The 17,583-nt window shown below is 56.7% G+C and overlaps 1 protein-coding gene across 9 annotated transcripts in view; it reads left to right on the top strand.

Annotated features, from left to right (window-relative positions):
* Positions 1 to 15: 15 nt before the first annotated feature.
* Positions 16 to 17,583, top strand: part of MORN1 (MORN repeat containing 1) — a 46,760-nt gene continuing 29,192 nt past the window's right edge. For 2 of the 9 annotated variants that reach the window (XM_045165708.1, XM_045165707.1), the window contains exons 1-8: positions 21 to 263; positions 688 to 759; positions 1,595 to 1,693; positions 2,188 to 2,298; positions 3,297 to 3,387; positions 3,982 to 4,069; positions 13,032 to 13,128; positions 14,119 to 14,229. In XM_045165708.1, coding sequence (XP_045021643.1) covers positions 101 to 263; positions 688 to 759; positions 1,595 to 1,693; positions 2,188 to 2,298; positions 3,297 to 3,387; positions 3,982 to 4,069; positions 13,032 to 13,128; positions 14,119 to 14,229 — 832 coding nt within the window. In that variant the 5' untranslated portion in view covers positions 21 to 100. Of the gene's footprint in view, positions 264 to 687; positions 760 to 1,542; positions 1,694 to 2,187; positions 2,299 to 3,296; positions 3,388 to 3,981; positions 4,070 to 13,031; positions 13,129 to 14,118; positions 14,230 to 17,583 lie in introns of all 9 variants that reach the window. The other 7 variants (XM_045165706.1, XM_045165709.1, XM_045165704.1 and 4 more) reach the window with 6 other exon arrangements.

Raw genomic sequence — 17,583 nt, 5'->3', positions numbered from 1 at the left:
GGCTCCGGGCCCAGATAGTTCAGCTCCAGAACTTGGTAACGCCCAGGGACTGACTAGAGGCCACGCCCCCTCACAACCAACAAGCCAGTAGAGAAGAACTATGTGGTTGCTAAGGGAAACCTCTAGCGGCAAGATGGCGTTCGCCAGTGAGGGATGCGCGACCTCCTGCTTGCCGCACCGGGAGCTTCCAGGAAGGCCACCGCGGGACGGTAACGGCCGACTACCCTACCAGGCCTCCGTCGGGAAGGGAGGGAGGCGGACAGGTCCGGGCACTCGCTGAGCATCCCCGCACCTTCACTGCGAACCCAGCTCGCACCCCTGGGAGCTTTGTCGTCCCCAACTCAGGTGTCTGGGTGTCCACGATATGGGCGGGGTCCCGGGCCCCGAGTAGCAGAACCGGCTGGGACCTGGAGACCCAGTTGGGAGGAACTGAGTCGACCCTCGGTGACCCATGGTGGCGGGACGGGCGCCTCTGCACGGGTTGGGCGCTCAGCATGTCTGCTGTATAAACGGATTAACAGAGTTGTGACCCAAACAGCTTTTGGGGAGCAGTGGGGATGAGGCTCACTAAGAGGTGAAACGACAGACACCTAGAGAAGCCCCGGGATGGCCCCCACCTTGTGCGTGCTTGTCGTCAGCCAAGTCATCTGTACCTGGTGCTCAGCTGGGTGTCCTTTCAATCTTCAGGTTATGGGGTCTATGTTTATCCGAATTCTTTCTTTCGATACGAAGGAGAATGGAGAGGAGGCAAGAAACACGGTAAGGACAGGCTATGGCCTCTTGCTGTAGCCATTCCACTGTCAGCACACATCCCAGAGGAGTTGGGGCCACGTGCCTGCCTGCCATACCGGGCCCTCACTCGTGCCCATGAGGGGCCATCTCCTGCAGAATGGGGGACCCAGACAGCCGCCTTGGTGCTGATGAAAACTGTCTGTTTTTTCCTCGAAGATGAAGAGCCTGACCATTTTTGTAAAAAAAAAGAATCTAAATAGCAAGGAGAGCAAGTAGCAAGTGAGAGTCCCCTGGCGTCCATCCCAGAGGCAGACCTGGACTTTGCAAAGTTTACTGTCACAGTTGTATGCCTGTTTGGGGTTCTGTCTGCTCAAAGCCTCTGCAGATTTTTCTGCCAGAGGATTGATCTTTCAGTATTTTCTCATGAACTATTTGTGTATCAGTTGGCTGCCAGTGCATTTTGAACCTTTTGACTTTTATGGGAGTGTTTTTGCCACATGGGTGTTTCTCCCTTTTGTGCTGAAATCTGTGCATCTCTTCCTGACCTGGACAAAGTGGTTCCTTCTTTTCAAAATGTATTTTTCAGTGTTGCCTCATGCTTTTCTCTCTCTCGCCCTTTCTCTCTCTCTCTCTCTCTCTCTCTCTCTCTCTCTCCCCCTGCACCTCCCTCTGCACCTGCGCTGACAGAGGCAAGATGGCCATCATGTGCCCTCTGAGGAGATCTAGGGGCAGGGTCCCTGAGGTTTTGATGGCCCAGACAGAACCAAATACAAAGACCTTGCGACCTGCTCTTCTCCCTGCCGCACACAGGCCCCAGCAGTCACTCCCAGCCACAGCCTGACATCACGATGTCTTTCACCAGGTCGGGGGAAGCTGCTGTTTAAAGATGGGAGTTACTACGAAGGTGACTTTGTGGATGGAGAGATCACGGGAGAGGGCTGTCGGCTCTGGGCACTGACAGGTCAGCTTGCCAGCGTTTCCTCCTGAACCCACCCTGCTGTGAGCTGCCCCCTCCTTTCTGGATGCAGAAGGCACTTGTGTCTAAACCTGAGGACCCCTGGCTCCCCAAAGGTGTCTCATAGCGGCCTCATGCCAGCTTGGGGCGGGATGGCCCCTGTGCTGCCTGCAGGACCTCAGACCCTCACAGGCAAGCATGAAGTGGATTTTTGGTGGAGAGAAGTCTCACCCCACAGACTCTGGCCTGGAGGGGCCTCTGCTCCAGGCATACAGATGCCCCCGAGAGGGTCCCTAAGAGAGCGGGAGAGGATCGTAGGAGATGGGACCATACCTACTCTGTCTCATCTCCCTCGTCCACCAGCGTGAGCTGTGAGATAAACATATACCCTGCTCTGTGACCACTGCTGCCTGGGAGTCAGGTGAAAACTGGGTATCATTACCCTGAGGATGTCAAGAGGCGGTTCTAACCCTAGACATGGCTTCCTGCCTCCCATCCAGGGAACACCTACACTGGACAGTTTGTTCTGGGAGAGCCCCAGGGACACGGCATCATGAAGTACCAAGCCGGCGGACATTACGAAGGGGAGCTCTTCTGCGGCCTGAGAGAAGGTCGGGTGTCTGCAGCAAGGTGCAGGGTGTGGGCTGTGGGGCAGGCACTGCGGAGCCTTGTCCATAACCCTCCTGGGATTCTGACTCAGGGCCTGACGGCCCAGGCACCAGCATGCTCCCCTGTCCACTGAGGTTCAGAGTAAGGGGTTTACAGCAAGCCACCCAGACTTGGTGACTCAGGTCCCCGTTCTGTCCTTGCGCTCAATCCTGGGCTGGTCTGGCCTCGTGGGGGTCGCAGCCCTTGAGCAGGGCTGTAGGGCTCCTGGGGTGAGAGGCTGATGGCCCCCCCTGATCCTCCACTCAGTTGCCATCTCCACACCCTGCCAGGCCAAGCCAGTCAAGAGGCTACGTGTTGAGGAGGCCAGACAGCGTGAGTCAGTAGGCCACATGGAGGGGAACAGCGCCAGTCAGGAGGCCACCATGGGGAGGATCAGTGCTGGTCAGGAGGCCACGTTGGTGGGGGGCCAGTGCGAGTGAGGCCCCGGGGAGTGAGGGGAGTGGCTACGCCTGCAACAGCCCACCCCCTGCAAAAGTCCCCGCCCCCTCCAAGGCCTCCCCGTGGAGTCTGGATGCACTCCCCTCCCTGAGTGTCCAGATCCTGGAGACACCATGTCTACACTGGCGATTTCTCTGGTCTCTGGGTCCTTTGAGTAGATGGTGGAGGCCCAGGATGGCTACGTGTCCTCAGCATGAACTCACTCCTGCGAGCTGGCCTTGACTACACCACAGCACCACCCGAGTGGGACATCAGCATTTCAGTCTCTATTCTGGGGGATCGTGGCCCTTGAATGGCACCCCCACCCTCACTCGGGACCTTGAGAACTGAACCCAGAGCTTCTCCCACTGCGTGTGGCTGCCCAGCTGTCCCAGATCAGATCTTGGGGCCGAGGGACCCCATGCAGCTCAGTCCCCAGGGGTGCCAACGGTAGCTTTCCTCCAGACAGTCCCCTCCCCTAAGGGAGGCACAAGGTGACCTCTGCTCTGGGCTCCTTCTCCAGGACACGGGTGTCTGGTGGACGCAGACGGACAAGTGTACTGGGGGTCGTTTCACGACAACAAGCGGCACGGCCGAGGGCGGATGGTCTTCCGGTGAGTCCACTGGCCAGTGGGCCATTCCCCCTCGAGCACCTAGCCCTGAAAGGAGGGTCTGTGTGCCTTGATGGGATTCTATAATTTCTCTCTCAGTTATTGAACTTGGTTCTATGTGTGTTTAGTAGAAAAAATATCAATCTCCACCTCCCTTCTCCATCCCATGAATAAAATATCTGGTAGGAAGGTGGAGGTTGGGGGAGCGTAGAATGGGGCTGAGAGCACACCCCCCCAGGTTTCTCCTTCAGACCTGTGGCTGGGCATCTTCCTAATTCTGGGGCAGTTTTCATGCAAAATCCTGCCCTGGGGTTTGCAGGGTCCCTTCCTCCTTGCGCTTCCTTCCCCGTCATCCTCCCCAGTCTTCACACCTGGGACCCAGCAAGCAGGGCCTCCTGTCACTGCACCCTGCCGGGCACCCAGGCTGCCTGCCCCTCCGCCAGGTCCTGGCAAGGCCGCGGCTCACGCCATCTGTTCCGGGCCTATTTTTGCCTCAGTCCCGGGGACATGCGCCGGGGCCCAGCCGGGGGGCCGGTCTGCGTCAGTGCAGCCACCTGGCCTTCCCGGCCTGAGAGCAGCCTCTGCGCTTGCCCCCAGGAATGGCGACGAGTACGAGGGCAACTGGGTCCGGGACCAGCGCCAGGGCCATGGGATGCTGCGGCTCGCGGATGGCTCCACCTATGAGGTACTGGGGGCCATCCAACCAGTGTCCTCTGCCCTGGGCACCCCCAGGTGCAGCGGGTGTTGTCCTTCTGACCCCGTGGGGTAAGGACGACCCCTGTTCCCGTTTTGCTGATGAGAACACTGAGGTTCAGGGAACTTAAGGTCCAGCTACTCACACCTCTTCATCCATCTGGTTCCTGATCTACCCTGTGATCAACACTGTCACCTGTGGGCACGGCTGGTGACGCCTTTTTGAGGGGACATGCTTGGGGGTCCCATTGAGCCAACGACCTGGGGAAGCAAGCAAGGCCCTCCCCCTTCTCACAAACAGGGCTCTGTGCCCCCCGCCCCCGCATCATGGCAGTTGCTCCTCTCAGCTGCCATGATGTGGGGGCGGCTCTCGATGGGGTTTAGGTGCCATGAGGCCAAGAGGGGCGGGCACATGGGAAGACCTTCTTGGTCCCCAGAATCCATCATCCTTGTGCTTCCTGGACGCCAGCCCATGTGTCTGGCTGGGAGCCAGGATGTTGGTACCCAGGATGTGTGTCCTGTCTAGTGGTTGGCTGACAGGGACAGCCCAGCAGCCCATCCAGTGGATGAGGAGCCCCACTGGCTCTGCAGAGATAGATGCCCAGGGTCAGAGAGTGTCATGTGAGCCCAGCCTGAAGGATGGGAGAGGCTGCGTGTGCAGACAGCATGCAAGGGCACTGTGGGCAGAGCAAGGCGACAAGAACAGAAGTGAGGATGTCCCCCCATTGATGGCCCGGACATTGGATGGATGGCGGTGATGCCTGAACCTGAACCAGGAGACAGGAGCCATACCAGCAATTGAAAATGTTAACGAGTGAAAGGGAAGAAGATGCTGCAAGAGGTGGAAGCAAGAATATGGAAAAGGCAAATGGGAAACTGGCCCAGGAGGTGCCCCCAAAGGTGGTGTTTTGGGACTGGCTTGGCTGCGTCCTTGGGCCCAACCACCGGGCTGAGCACCTGGGAGACGTGAGTGACTCGTGGCCGCAGCTGCAGGAGTAACCAAGCTGCCATCGTGCTTGGCTGTGACAGGACGGCTGTGAATGCATGACAGTGGCCGTGAGGCCCCCGGTGTCCTGGACACTCGCAGAGAAATGATGCGAGCTCAGGTCTGCGTTCAGCTCCACCGCACCCCCAAGAGGCGCACCTGTCTCATAGTCTTGGGGCTCAAATAGAATCTGATCATGTGGGTTGCAGGATTAGGCTGTCAGTTGGATTCACATCTTTGCCAATTTTCTCATGTGCAAGTTAGAGCAAAGTTTGGAAAGGAAGTCCCAGGAGACAAGGGAAAGCCCAGCCCCTCTGGAGATGCAGGCAGGCTGCGGCCACAGTCCACCGGGTTGGGGAGCTGCCCAGGGCACCAGGCGGGTGTGCAGGAAACCTGGGACGCAGAGGAGCTCACCGAGCACAAACCCCCTGAGCCTGAGGGGTCAGGAGAGAGCACGGTGAAGCCCAAGGGAGCCCCCTTTCCCCAGCGTCCCTGCAGTGCCTGCCTAGGATGGCACCAGCCGGCGATGGGACACATTTTGGGGTCTGGCTCCCAAAGCACAGAGCTGGGCGAGAAGGGTGGATTTGGGGCTGAGAGGTGGTAAACTGGTAACTGACTGGGGCCCTTCCTGAGATGGAGTGGCCTGGAAGGGATCATGGAGTCCTGCCCTGGCCACAAAGCTCCCCGCAGCGTGCTCCCTGACGTGCTGGTAAAATAACGCTCTGCTCAGGTACCACCACCTCCCAGGCCCTGGTCCAGTGGCTGGCTGCTCCCGGGATGTTGTGTCCACACAGCTGCCGGCCAGTGCCCGGGCTGCAGCGTTTGACAGTCTGCACTGGAGCCTGTTTGCAGAGGCCACTGTGACCCAGCCACAGCTTTGTCTCATCTCCCCAGGGGGATGTCTGTCCATTCTCATGGAGCCCTTTGGGGCTCCCCCTGGGCAGCCCAGCCTGAATTCTGCAGAGCTGCTCTGGAAGAAACACAGGGGGACCCAGAAGAACCCCCACGGCGTCCATACCTCTTGGGCTGGCGACCAAGGGATCACAGCGCCCTGCACTGTCCTCAGGGCCTCACTGACTCTCACCACCCGACTCAGAGACGAGGAGGCCTCCCAACCAGGGGGTGGCAGAGACCCCACCTTCTTCCAGAGAGCCCCATAAAACTTCGCCCCCACCTCCACCCCACATGCCCTGCCCCTAGAGGCTCTGCGGGTGCCTCCAGGGCTATCCTGGGTTCCCCATCTCTGCCTCCCTTGCAGGTCTCAGCTCAGCTGCCCACCCCACTGCCCTCCACCAGGGGGCAGCCCAGCCCTGCCGGCCGCTGTCCCCGCAAGGGCTGCTCCAGTGCAGAGCTGGGCTCCGGGCTGAATGTCAGATGGAAAAGGTAGAGCACCAGGGGGCGGCAGCCCCATCCCCACCCCTCCACCCCTGGGCGCTTTACAGGTGAACAAGAGTCCTTCTCCAAGATTTGAACTGTCCACCTGTGTTCCCATTGCTTAGCAGTGCCCAGCCTCAGGGCCTCGTGCTCTGAGGACCTGCCCTCCACCCGGGCCCTGAGCGCCTGAATCGTCAGGAAGTGCCACCTGCCCTCCCACTCCCCACCATGGTCACAGTCCCCACCAGGGGCAGACACCCAGGCCCTCAGGCCACTTTTGCCAAACGGCTTCCTGACACCGTGGACACAGGCCAGGCCTGCTCACTCAGGGTTGCAGGGTCAGGGCTGGTGGGAGGACAGGGCCGCATGGACGTGGGCTCCAGGTCTCAGTGCCCACCTCTGAGCTGTAGGGCTGCCTGCTGGTCTGACTTCTGGGCGTGGGGGTCACCCGGCAGAGGCGGACCCACCACGGGGAGCTGGCGCATCTCCCGTGAGGATGCAGCTGTCCCCAGGCTCTCACTAGGCAAACAGCTAGCTTTCTATTTTGTAATTTTATTGTAAAATACAAATAACAAAATTTATCATTTTAATTCAGTGCACAGCTCAGTGGCATCGGGCCCATGAATGTTGTTGGGCAGCCACCCCCACCATCATCTCTAGGACTTTCTCCTCTTCCCAAACCGAAGGCCCACCCCCACCCTCCTGCTTTGTGTCTGTGTGACTCTGACTCCTCCAAGGACCTCAGAACAGGGATCACGTAGGATTTGTCCCCGGGTTTGTCTCACTCAGCATCGTGTCCTAAGGTCCATCCACGTTGGAGCAGGTGTTAGGACTTCCTCCCTGTTTGAGACTGGGTCCTGCTCCATCGCACAGATGACCCTTCCACACTGTATCTGGCCGCTCGTCCATTGATGGACACGCAGCCTGTCTCCACCTTGGCATCTTCCTGTGAGTGACACTGCTGTGAGCCTGTCCTGCTCCAGACTCCCCTGAGAACAGTGTACCTGTTGGGTCACATGGTGATTCTGTTTGTAACTTTCTGAGACTCCACACCATTTTCCATCCCCACCAGCAGCACCAGTGTTCCAATTCCCCCACATGCTCTCGACACTTGTGTTTTCCGTTTTCTAAACAACCTGGGTTCCGGCAGTCAGCCCTACCAATAAGGTGATAGGTGAGCCTCGTCCACTGTAGCCATGGCCTCTGCTTGGCTGTCTGGCCTCTGCCGAACCCTCCTGGGGGACTCCCTGTGCTCACCTCTCTGGGGTACATCCTAAGGCCGGCCCCAGGTACAGCCGTTCCCCGCCTGAAGTACATGCTCATTATCTAGGGATGTATGAGATGCCTCATGTGGTGGGTGGGGGTTCCTCCACCTTTTGACTTCCACCCTCAGAGTCTTTGCCCCAAATTGAGGCCCTGGCCTCCTCAGACTCCACCCTCCCCAGCACCCTGTTGCTCCAGAAAGCCATTTTGGGCTCCCCTCACCACAGACCCCCCAGTGTACTGGTCTTTATCTCTCCTGCAGTGATTTGATTTCCCAGAAGGCAGACGGTTTGTCTTCTGTGGGTGTTTTTGTGTCAGAGCCACAACCCCCCCAACCCCGAGTTCCCTGCCCCCGCCTCTCTTCCAGCAGCCCAGTCCATTCAATGGGAAAACGTCCAGTGTGGAGAGCAGTAAGGCCCAGGAGAAGGGCAGCCAGAGCCCTGGCGTCACTGCACAAGGGCCCCCGCTGCCTTGTCCCCAGGGCCTCCTGAAGCCGAGCTTCTCAGGGAAACTTTAAAAAAATTAGTTCTAGAAAAATCTTATCCCTGAAAATCGATGCAGTAAATCTGTTACAAAGTAAGAACAATAAATCCCAAACCCAAATTGACTCCCACTGCCTTGCAGTGGGGCCAGGCACGCAGTCAGGCTGGGTGGCCATAGTTTGCAGCAGCCAGGTCATCTGGTCCAACCTGGGGCCTGAGGGTGTGTCTGGCATGTGCCAGACTGTCTGTGCTGCTCCCCCGCCGAGGGAGATGGGGACACGCATGCCCAGCAGCGGCAAGCTCATCACTCCTCCTGAGGATGTGGCATGGGCTGTTGACCCCCAGGAGCACCAGGCAGCCCCTGGGAGAGTGGCATCCTTGGGGCCGCCTCCGTGGAGCACAGGGAACGATCGTTGGCCGCGGAGGTGAGCGCATGCCCGGCAGGGGGGATGTGGGCTTGCTGTCCACTGAGGCTCGGCCTTGGGTGCATGTGGATCGTTCGTACCTGTGCAACAGTAGCACATGGTTCCGCCAGCCTCCGTCCGTCCCTGGGGCACCTCCGTGCACGTTGGCTGCGTTTCTCGTGTTGGCTTTCCTGGGGGAGGCCTGCTGGTCGGTGCACCTGCTCACTGCAACAGAGCAGGTGGTGGCCTTGTGCGCGTCCTCACCTGCTTCTCACCTGTGCATCCGCAGGAATGCCAGGGTCCTGAGTGCGCAGCCAGAGGTCAGTCTAGGAATGGAGGCCCTGACCCCAGGAGCACTGTGAGAGGTATCGGCCAGTTGTAGCATTGCCAGCGGAGGGGCCTGGGCTGCCAGAGTGGAACCCGCACCACCCTGCATGCCGGGTGAGGAGGGTAGACACAGACAGACCCGCAGAGGCAGCTTGTTTATGCAGCAGCAGAACTTGTCATACTTTGAAACCCGAGGAACGTTTGACCAGGATCATGGTGGCCAAAGGTGATGCCTTAGGAAAGTGAGGGGCCTTGTGTCTGCTGAGACTGACAGTGGTGGCAGGGCCACCAGCACTGGCCTGTGTGGTCACTGTGGCCCCAGCACATCACCTCAAAATCTGGAGACCCCGGCCCCTGCAGTCACAGGCTCAGGCAGGTGACTTGGGCCATGCCCCCGCCTGGTCTGGGAGCCAAGGCCTCAGGAAAGCCCCCACCTGCTCCAGGAGTGAGTTTGGCGACAGTGGGGGCCGCCCCCTCCAGACTGCAGATGCCACTGAGGCAGGTGTTGCAAAGCTGGGCCCTGGCCCTGCTGGTGTGTCATCAAGACCCCAGTGTCCGGGGGAGACCTGAAGGTGAAGAAGAGACCAAGGAGGAGCCAGGAGGGTGGCCTTCTGACCAGGGCAGAGATTCGGAGTGTGCCTGGGAGTGCCGACAACGCAAGAGGGGACAACACAGCCACAAAAGCAGTTCTAGGAAAACCACCAGCACTTTCCCCGGGAAGGAAAAATAGCGTCAGTTAACTAGAAAATGGAAGGCTTTCTTATCTCTCCTTGCTTGAACTGTGGTGTTGGAGAAGACTCTTGAGAGTCCCTTGGACTGCAAGGAGATCAAACCAGTCCATCCTAAAGGAAATCAGTCCTGAATGTTCATTGTAAGGACTGATGCTTAAGCTGAAACTCCCAATACTTTGGCCACCTGATGCGAAGAACTGACTTATTTGAAAAGACCCTGATGCTGGGAAAGATTGAAGGCAGGAGGAGAAGGGGACTCAGCTCCTCAAGTAAAAGGCCAGAGAAGAAGTTATGAACACGTACATCCCCATCCTGCAGCTGCGAGGCCCTGGGCCCCCCAGCAACCGTCTGCCACAGGCATGGCTCACTTACCCCTGGCGACCATCTCCTGTGTCCCCTGCCCCTCCTGTGTCCTAACGGGGGCCCCATGCCCTTCTGGCTCTGTGTGTGTTATGGAAGAACCCTGTGTGGCCGTCATCCTCACTTCCTCCCTGCCCCTCGCTAGCACGCACGGGTCCTCACCTAGACCGGGGGCAGTGGGGGCTGGCCTCCTCTGTAAGACGGGTTAACCCATGTTTGTTCCTGCTTGGGAGCATGTCGGCTGACTGAGAAAGGGCAGAATTTTCAAAGGCATGCTTTATAACAGTGATTAGATTCCACACTGTTGCATTAGTTACGTCGCTGGGGTCTATCTGCCCCGAGTGAGTTCTTTGTCGAAGCCTAAGCTGGTGGGAAAGGAGAGGGGCCCAGATTCCAGGAGCATGATTAAATGGCTGGTCAAGGGTCGGGAAGGACCCCGGTGGCAAGTAGACAGCGAGCACTGGACAGAGACCTCCCAGGGAGCTGATCCTGCTGACACCCGGTGTGAGGCTCCTGGTCTGATGGGCAGGTTCACAGCCCATCCGCTTGGCAGTCTGAGTGCCCCCGGCCGCCCTCCAAGGTGCTGCATGCTGGATTTGATTGCATCTGCTTCTGGCTGAGCCCAAGGTTCTGCCTTCATACTTGTGAAAACCCACATCTCATCTCAGACCCCGCCCCCCCACCCCGACATAGTTGAGTGGCCCTGGGCCCATAGCACTGTCAGAGTGTCGCATGTGCGCATTCCTGCCCTGATTGTCTCAGGAGGCCTGAGGGAAGTGTGATCCTTGCCCCCAGGAAGCTCGTGTCCTGACCAGACAGACAGGCCATGGCCACGATGGGGAGGGAAAGGAGGGGCCAACGGGCACAGAACTTGGCCTCCCATGGCAGTAAGGTTTGGGGTTACGTGATGGAGGCCCTCGGAGGGGAGGCCCAGGCAGTCACGTGGGGGAAGGGCCATGCACACCGAGCTCCCTTCCTCCAGCTTTCCGTGACTGGACTCCCAGCCTCCCACCTGCCCCTGGACATCCTCTGCAGGTGGCCCGGCTCCGGGGGCCTGGTGTCCAGCCCAGTGGGACGGGGGGAGGGGAGGTGACCCCAGCACCACTGCGCGGGATGAGGATGAGGCCCACGGCCACCCGGGCAGACAGCACTCACCCTGGCGCAAAGTGAGCACAGCCCCTGCCACGGAAACGTGGAGGCGAAGGGCAGTGCGGCCCCACAGGAGGGATTTGTCTGTGAAGGCGGCCACCCTTCCCGGGGCCATAGGCCAGACTGCATCCCGTTAGACCATCTGCTGATGCCCAAGCCTGGGGCCTGAGCCAGGGTGGCTTCTGTTCCCCAGCGCAGAGCTGCAGAAGAAGGTGTGGACGTCAAAGCAGAAGGGCTGAGGGGGTGGGGCGAGGACAACAACTTCACTTTGGCTCATGAGAGGTCTGTGTCTGACCAGCCGGGGTCCTGCTTCCCAAGTGTGAGCTGGTGACTTGTCAGGTCTGGGGACAGTGTCCTGAGCAAGGGAAGCAGAGCGTCCCAGTGACTTCTTCACCCACAAGCGTCACCGCCAACCCTAGCCAACAGACTGCTGGGGCTCGAGCAGGGGAAAAGTCTGGTGCCCACATTAACCTGCCCCACATACCTGGGGGGCCACCCTGCAGTCCCAGGGCTATCCCCACCCCAACTCGGGGGACAGCAGCCCTGCTTAGGCAGACACATGCCGGCACATGGCATGATGCAATGATGCACGCAGACGCACGACACAGAAGCCTGTGTGCATGCACGTGTGTGCACAGGAGTCCTTCCTAGGAGCAGGCATCCAGCCCAGCAGATGCCGCTCAGAGGCCATGCCATTTCCAGGGATGGTCATCGGGCAACTCTGGGGCTCCCCACCCCTAGCCTGGATGGCAGCAGGGGCCCCCATGCTAGCTGTGGTCCCCACCTGCTATGATACCTAAGGCATCGCCCCCACTTTAGCCTGGTCAGCTGCCTGCAGATGTGAGCTGCATCTTAAGGGACGCGATACAATGACTGTCAGGTCATCGAGCCAGCCCTGAGCTTTCTGGGAACGTGGCCCCCCAGTCACTATCTGGCTGGCTTTGCCATCTGGGTGTGGGGGCTGAAGGGATGAGCTGCTCCTCAGCTCCAGGAGAGCCAGGCCTCTGCCCACCTTCCACCCAGCTGGCAGCCCGGCTCCTGAAGCTGACCTGCTGGGCGCCACAGTTGCCCGACACCCCAGCTGGAGGGCGAGCCATGGCCATGCCCTTCCCATCAACTCACAATGAGATTGCAGTGGCCGCGTGCTCGAAACAGCCTTGGAACCTCCTCCCCCGAGTCTGGGGGCATCTGAGCTCTTTAGGGCTGCAGCCTTCAGGGGCCGTTCCCACCTACTGGTTCCTCCCTAGGGCCAAGAGTGCCTGCTGCAGGGCCCAGCTGCTGGGTGGCCTTGGGGCCTCAGAGGGCAGACCACAAAAGTGGGAGCCCAGTCAGCTTCTGCACCAAACATGCCTTGGGCTGATTCTTCTTCTAACAGGAGCAATTCATAGTCAGTAAAACACCATTAAGATCTCAACTTTCCATGAAAATAATCTTCCTGCTATTTTCCATCCTTCTTCCACTCTGTCGTGTGTATTGGTTACAAAGCAGGCTTGTTACGGGGGCAGCAGGGCTGCGGTGTGCATGAGCCGGCATTGCCCAGGTGGGCTGTGCGGGTTCACGCTGAGCTTTTAATTGGCCCTTTCATCATCAAGGAATGAGCCAGAGCGCTCGGCTCCACCACCCCACAGGCCTCCCGTGATCCTCTGCACAAATGCAGTGTCTTTGTACTAAAAGCGTTTTGTGCCATAAAGTATTTGGAGCCGTATTTTGTTTGCATTTTGCATTCAGGCCATTGTCCCTAAACTCCCAATTCACAGGGGAGTGCACTGTGTGGAGCAAATTGGGTCCCCCTCAGCTTGTTTCCCCAGGGGCCCCTGAAACCTGGAGGGCAAAGTGTCCTCAGGGCCCAGCCCGCCTGAGCCCACGGTTCTCTCCGCAGGGACAGTGGCACAGTGGCGTGTTCAGTGGACAGGGCAGCATGGCCCACTGCTCCGGGGTCATCTACCGAGGGATATGGATCAACGGTCACCCCATGGGTAGGTGCCCTGGCTTTGCTGCTGGCCTCACGGGGTCCTCAGAAGGGTCACATCCGGGTCAGGCCATGTCCTCTCCTGGTTGGCGCTGGGCAGCTTCATGGGAGGAATGGAGCAGGGGGCTGGGATGAAGAGGGATCTACAATCCCCTTTTGAGAAATCCATGCTCTGTGTGGTCTTACCGGGCTTAAGACATGCAGAGGCCCCTGGACTCTGGAGCCACGTGGTCCTGCAAGCAGGCCTCCCAGTCACAGGGTCTGCCAGTCTTGGACTCTCCCAGCCTCAGGGCTCTGGGTGCCTGGCCCCCTGCCTGGTCTCTGTCCTGCCCCTACCCTGAGCTCTCTGCACTGCACGTGACCTCAGGTGGCCTGTGGCCTTCCAGGTCCTCTGCTGGGGCCTTCCCCCACCCTGAATTGCCCCCCGGGCATGTGTGGGGACCTTTTGTTAGCCTCCAGGACAAGGGCACCACCTTGGGGTGGTGGCATCACCACCCCTAGGCATCACCTAGGGGTCAGTCTGGCCGGGGACTCGAGTCCCTGATCAGAACCTTGGTACCAGATCCATGGGTGCAGCTGCTGACTCAGAGCTGCAAGTAGGCCCCTGGCCAGGCCAGCTTCCAGGCAGGTGATCGCAGCCTCATCCAGCACATGTCAGGTCATGGACTCAGACACAATGAAAGCAGGGCCCGGGTCAGAACGGTGGACAGGAGGCCGTGTGCACCGGACACCGCTGAGTGGTCACCTGCGCTCAGTGGTCACCTCTGCCCTGCCCTCCCCCAGCACCATCAGGTGGGTTCAGAGCTGACCCTCAGGATAGGGTTCATGGCATCCATGAAAACCCCAGCCCTGATGGCCGTGCCATCCACACCCCCCTCATCCGGGTGCCCCAGGGACGGGGCTGAGCACCTGCTTAGGGCGTGTGGGGTGCCGATGCAGACCTGGAGTCCCCAACCCAGCCCCCCACACACACATACGTGTGCTCTGTTTTCTGCAGCACAAGCCACGAGGATCGCAATTTTGGGTCCAGAGGTGATGGACACAGCCCAAGGGTCTTCCCTCATGTTGACCGTTCAGCTGCAGCAGGACAGCGGGGAAGTGGCCACAAGTAAGTGTCTCCAGGAAGACAGTGAGCTCTTCAGAAAGACGAGCAGCTGTCAGCTCGGGAGACGAGATGCCACAGGTGTCTCCTAGCATAGGGGCTCTGTCCAGGTGCCCCCGTTTTTGAGTTCTTGTTGCTGGGGCCCTGGCAGAAAGGGTGGCAGGGTGCGAGCCTCCGGCTGGCGGGAGGCAGCCAGCCATATGGGGCCTGCGTGTGCATGTGAGCACGAGGGCTCCTTGTATGCCTCCATGTGAGCACGTGGGCTCTGTGCATGCCTATGTGTGTATGAGTGCATGGGCTCCATGCATGCCTCCGTGTGTGTGTGTGAGCATGTGGGCTCTGTGTGCCTCCACGTGTGTGTATGTGAGCATGTGGACTCTGTGTGCTCCGTGTGTGAACACATGTGCACATGCATGTGAGCATATGCACATGTGTATGCCTGTGTGTGTGCACATGGGCAGCCCTCCCTGGTGCTCACTCAGAGTCAGCGGACAGGGAGGTTGCAAGAGGGCAGGGCCAGCCATTCAGCCTGCCAAGAGGAGGGCTTCTCTTGCTCCTCCAGGGGTAACCAAGGTGGACAGACGCCCATCCATCCAGGCTGCATTTAGATGCTCGGTCTGCCCTCCAGCCAAGCAAAGGGACCACCAGGCTTCTCACCCCATGAGCAGAGCAGACTCCGGGGGGCAGAGGGACAGGGCAGGACTACCAGGGATAATCACTACTGGTTCACCTTGGCTCCGAGGCTCTGTGAGGAAGCATGGTGTGTAGCATAAATCAAGTATATTTAGTCACAATTGGTTTATTTTAACTTCATCACAGTGTCACTTACATACCGTAAAACTCATCTATATTCGGTGAGCCAACGATTTGTAGTAAACTTGCAGAGTTGGGCAAGCATCACCACACCCATTCTGCTTTGGAGCATTTCCTTCTGCCCAGAGAGACCCTTGGCTCCCACCCCATGCCTACCCTCCACCCTGGGCACCACCAATGTCCGTTCCCAGAAGCTGCTTGTGGATGGGATCCAGCCTGTGGCCGTGCTCTGCCCCTCAGCCCACCCACGCAGCCCTGCTCGCCCCTCCGTGGGCCTCACACCTCTGATCCTGCGTCCCCAGGGGCCAGTCCCGTCCTGGGTGCTTGGCTGCAGTGGACATCTGTGTGTAGGGCCTGGTGTAAACATGGTTCACTTCTCTCAGGCACACATTCATAAGTGGACTTGCTGGGTCATGTGGCAGGTTGGCATTTGCATTTCTAAGGAAACACCCAAATGGTTTTCTGAAGTGGCGATACCATTTTACAATCCCGTCAGCAACATATGAGGTTCTGATTTCTCCACATCCTCGCCAGGGAGTGGCCATCCTCAGGGTGTCCAGTGGCACCTCCTCATGGTTTTGATCTGTGTTAACCCAAAACTAATGATGTTGAACAGCTCTTCATGTGTGTATTGGCCATTTGTACATCTTCACAGAAAAATGTTTATTTATGTATCTCACCCAGTTTTTTTAAAAATTAAGTGGTTCGTCTTTTTACTTGTATACAAGTTCTCTATGTGTTCTGGATATGAGTCCTTTGTCACGTGTATCTTTGCAGATATTTTCTTTCAGTGTGACCTTTTTGTTGTTGTTGTTGAGTTGCTCGGCCTTGTCCCACTCTGTGACCCCATGGACTGCAGCACACCGGGCTCCCCTGTCCTCCACTATCTCCCGGAGTTTGCTCAAATTCATGTCCATTGAGTCAGTGATGCCATCCAACCATCTCATCCTCTGCCGCCCTCTTCCTTCTTTGGTTAATGCTGTCTTTTAATGTTCAAAGTTTTAAAAGTTGTTTGTTTTTTTGTTTTTGTTTTTTTTTTTGCCATACAGCCTGTGGGATCTTACTTAGTTCCCTGACCAGGGATCAAACCTGTACCCCCTACAGTGGAAGCGCAGAGTCCTAACCACTGTACTGCCAGAGAAGTCCTCAAAGTTGGAAAATTCTGATGAAGCCCAGTTTGTCAATTTCTTCTTTTATCGACTACGGTCTTAGTCATGCATCTGAGGATTCTTAACCCAAGTTTACAGAGACTTTTCTCCTCTTTTCTTTTACAACTTTGGCTCAAGTTAATTTTCATGGATCAGATAAAGGTCTGAATTCATCTTTTGTCACGTGGATTCCAGCTGTCCCAGTGCCATGTGTTGAAAAGACTGTTCTTTCCCCACAGAATTGCCTGGGCACCTTGGTCAGAGATGACTTGACTGTAAGTGTAAAGGTTTACACGTGGATGGATGTCAGTTCCACTCCATCGATCAATATGTCTGTCCTTACACCATAGCCTTCCAGTAAGCTTTCAAAGCTTACTGGGCTTCCCCAGAGGCTCAGCGGTTAAAAAAAAAATCTGCCTGCCGATGCAGGAGACACAAGATCGATCCCTGGGTTGGGAAGATCCTTGGAGAAGGGAATGGTATCAGGATATTGCCAACCTTATAAAGTAAGTTGGGGAGATTCCCTCCTCTTTAATTTCCTGGAAGAGTTTGTGTCGAATTAGTATTGTTTCTTAAATGTTTGTAGAATTTAATACGAAGCCCACCTGGGCCTGGAGATTTCTCTGTGGGAAGATTTTTAACTACTAATCCCATTTCCCTTGCATATAAGCCTATTTAGGTTATCTGTTTGTTCTCGAGTGAGCTTTGGTGTTTTGTGTCTTCCAAGTTGTCCGATTTCTTGAATGTTCATGACATTCCCTTGTTCCCTGCTTAATGAACTGATATCACCTCTCTTGTTCCTAATATGGATTACGGGTGTCTTCATTTTTTTTTTTCCTGAATAGTATAGTGAGACGTTATCAGTTTCATTGATAAACAGCCTACTTTTGGTTTCATTCGTTTCTCTATTGTCTGCTTTTTATTTCATTAATTCCTATTTCTATCTTATTACTTCCTTGCCTCTGCTTAGTTTGGGTTGAATTTTATTTTCTTTTTTCACTTGTTAAGGTGGAATTGTTTCCAAGGTTCTTTCATACTTTTCTTTTCTAATATAGAAGTTTGTTGCTATAAATTTACCCCTTAGTACTACTTTAACTGAATCCTGCAAATTTTGATGTGGTATGCTTTCATTTTCATTCAATTTGAAATACGTTCTGATTTCCCTTTTGATTCCTTTTAGACCCAAGAGTTATTTAGAAGTGTGTTGTTTCACTTCCAAATATTTGAAGATTTTCCAGAGATCTTTCTGTTACTGATTCTAACTTAATTCTATGTGGTTAGAGTCATACCTTGTATCTTAAACTCACTTAAATTTTTGAGACTTGTATTACGGCTCAAAATATGGTCTGTTTTGGGAAATGTTTGGAGTGCACTTTGAGAAGATTGTGGATTCTCTTCT

This window comes from Bubalus bubalis, chromosome 5 (genome assembly GCF_019923935.1).
Source record: "Bubalus bubalis isolate 160015118507 breed Murrah chromosome 5, NDDB_SH_1, whole genome shotgun sequence".
Lineage (NCBI taxonomy): Eukaryota > Metazoa > Chordata > Mammalia > Artiodactyla > Bovidae > Bubalus > Bubalus bubalis.
This window is presented reverse-complemented; position numbering and strand designations above follow the sequence as displayed.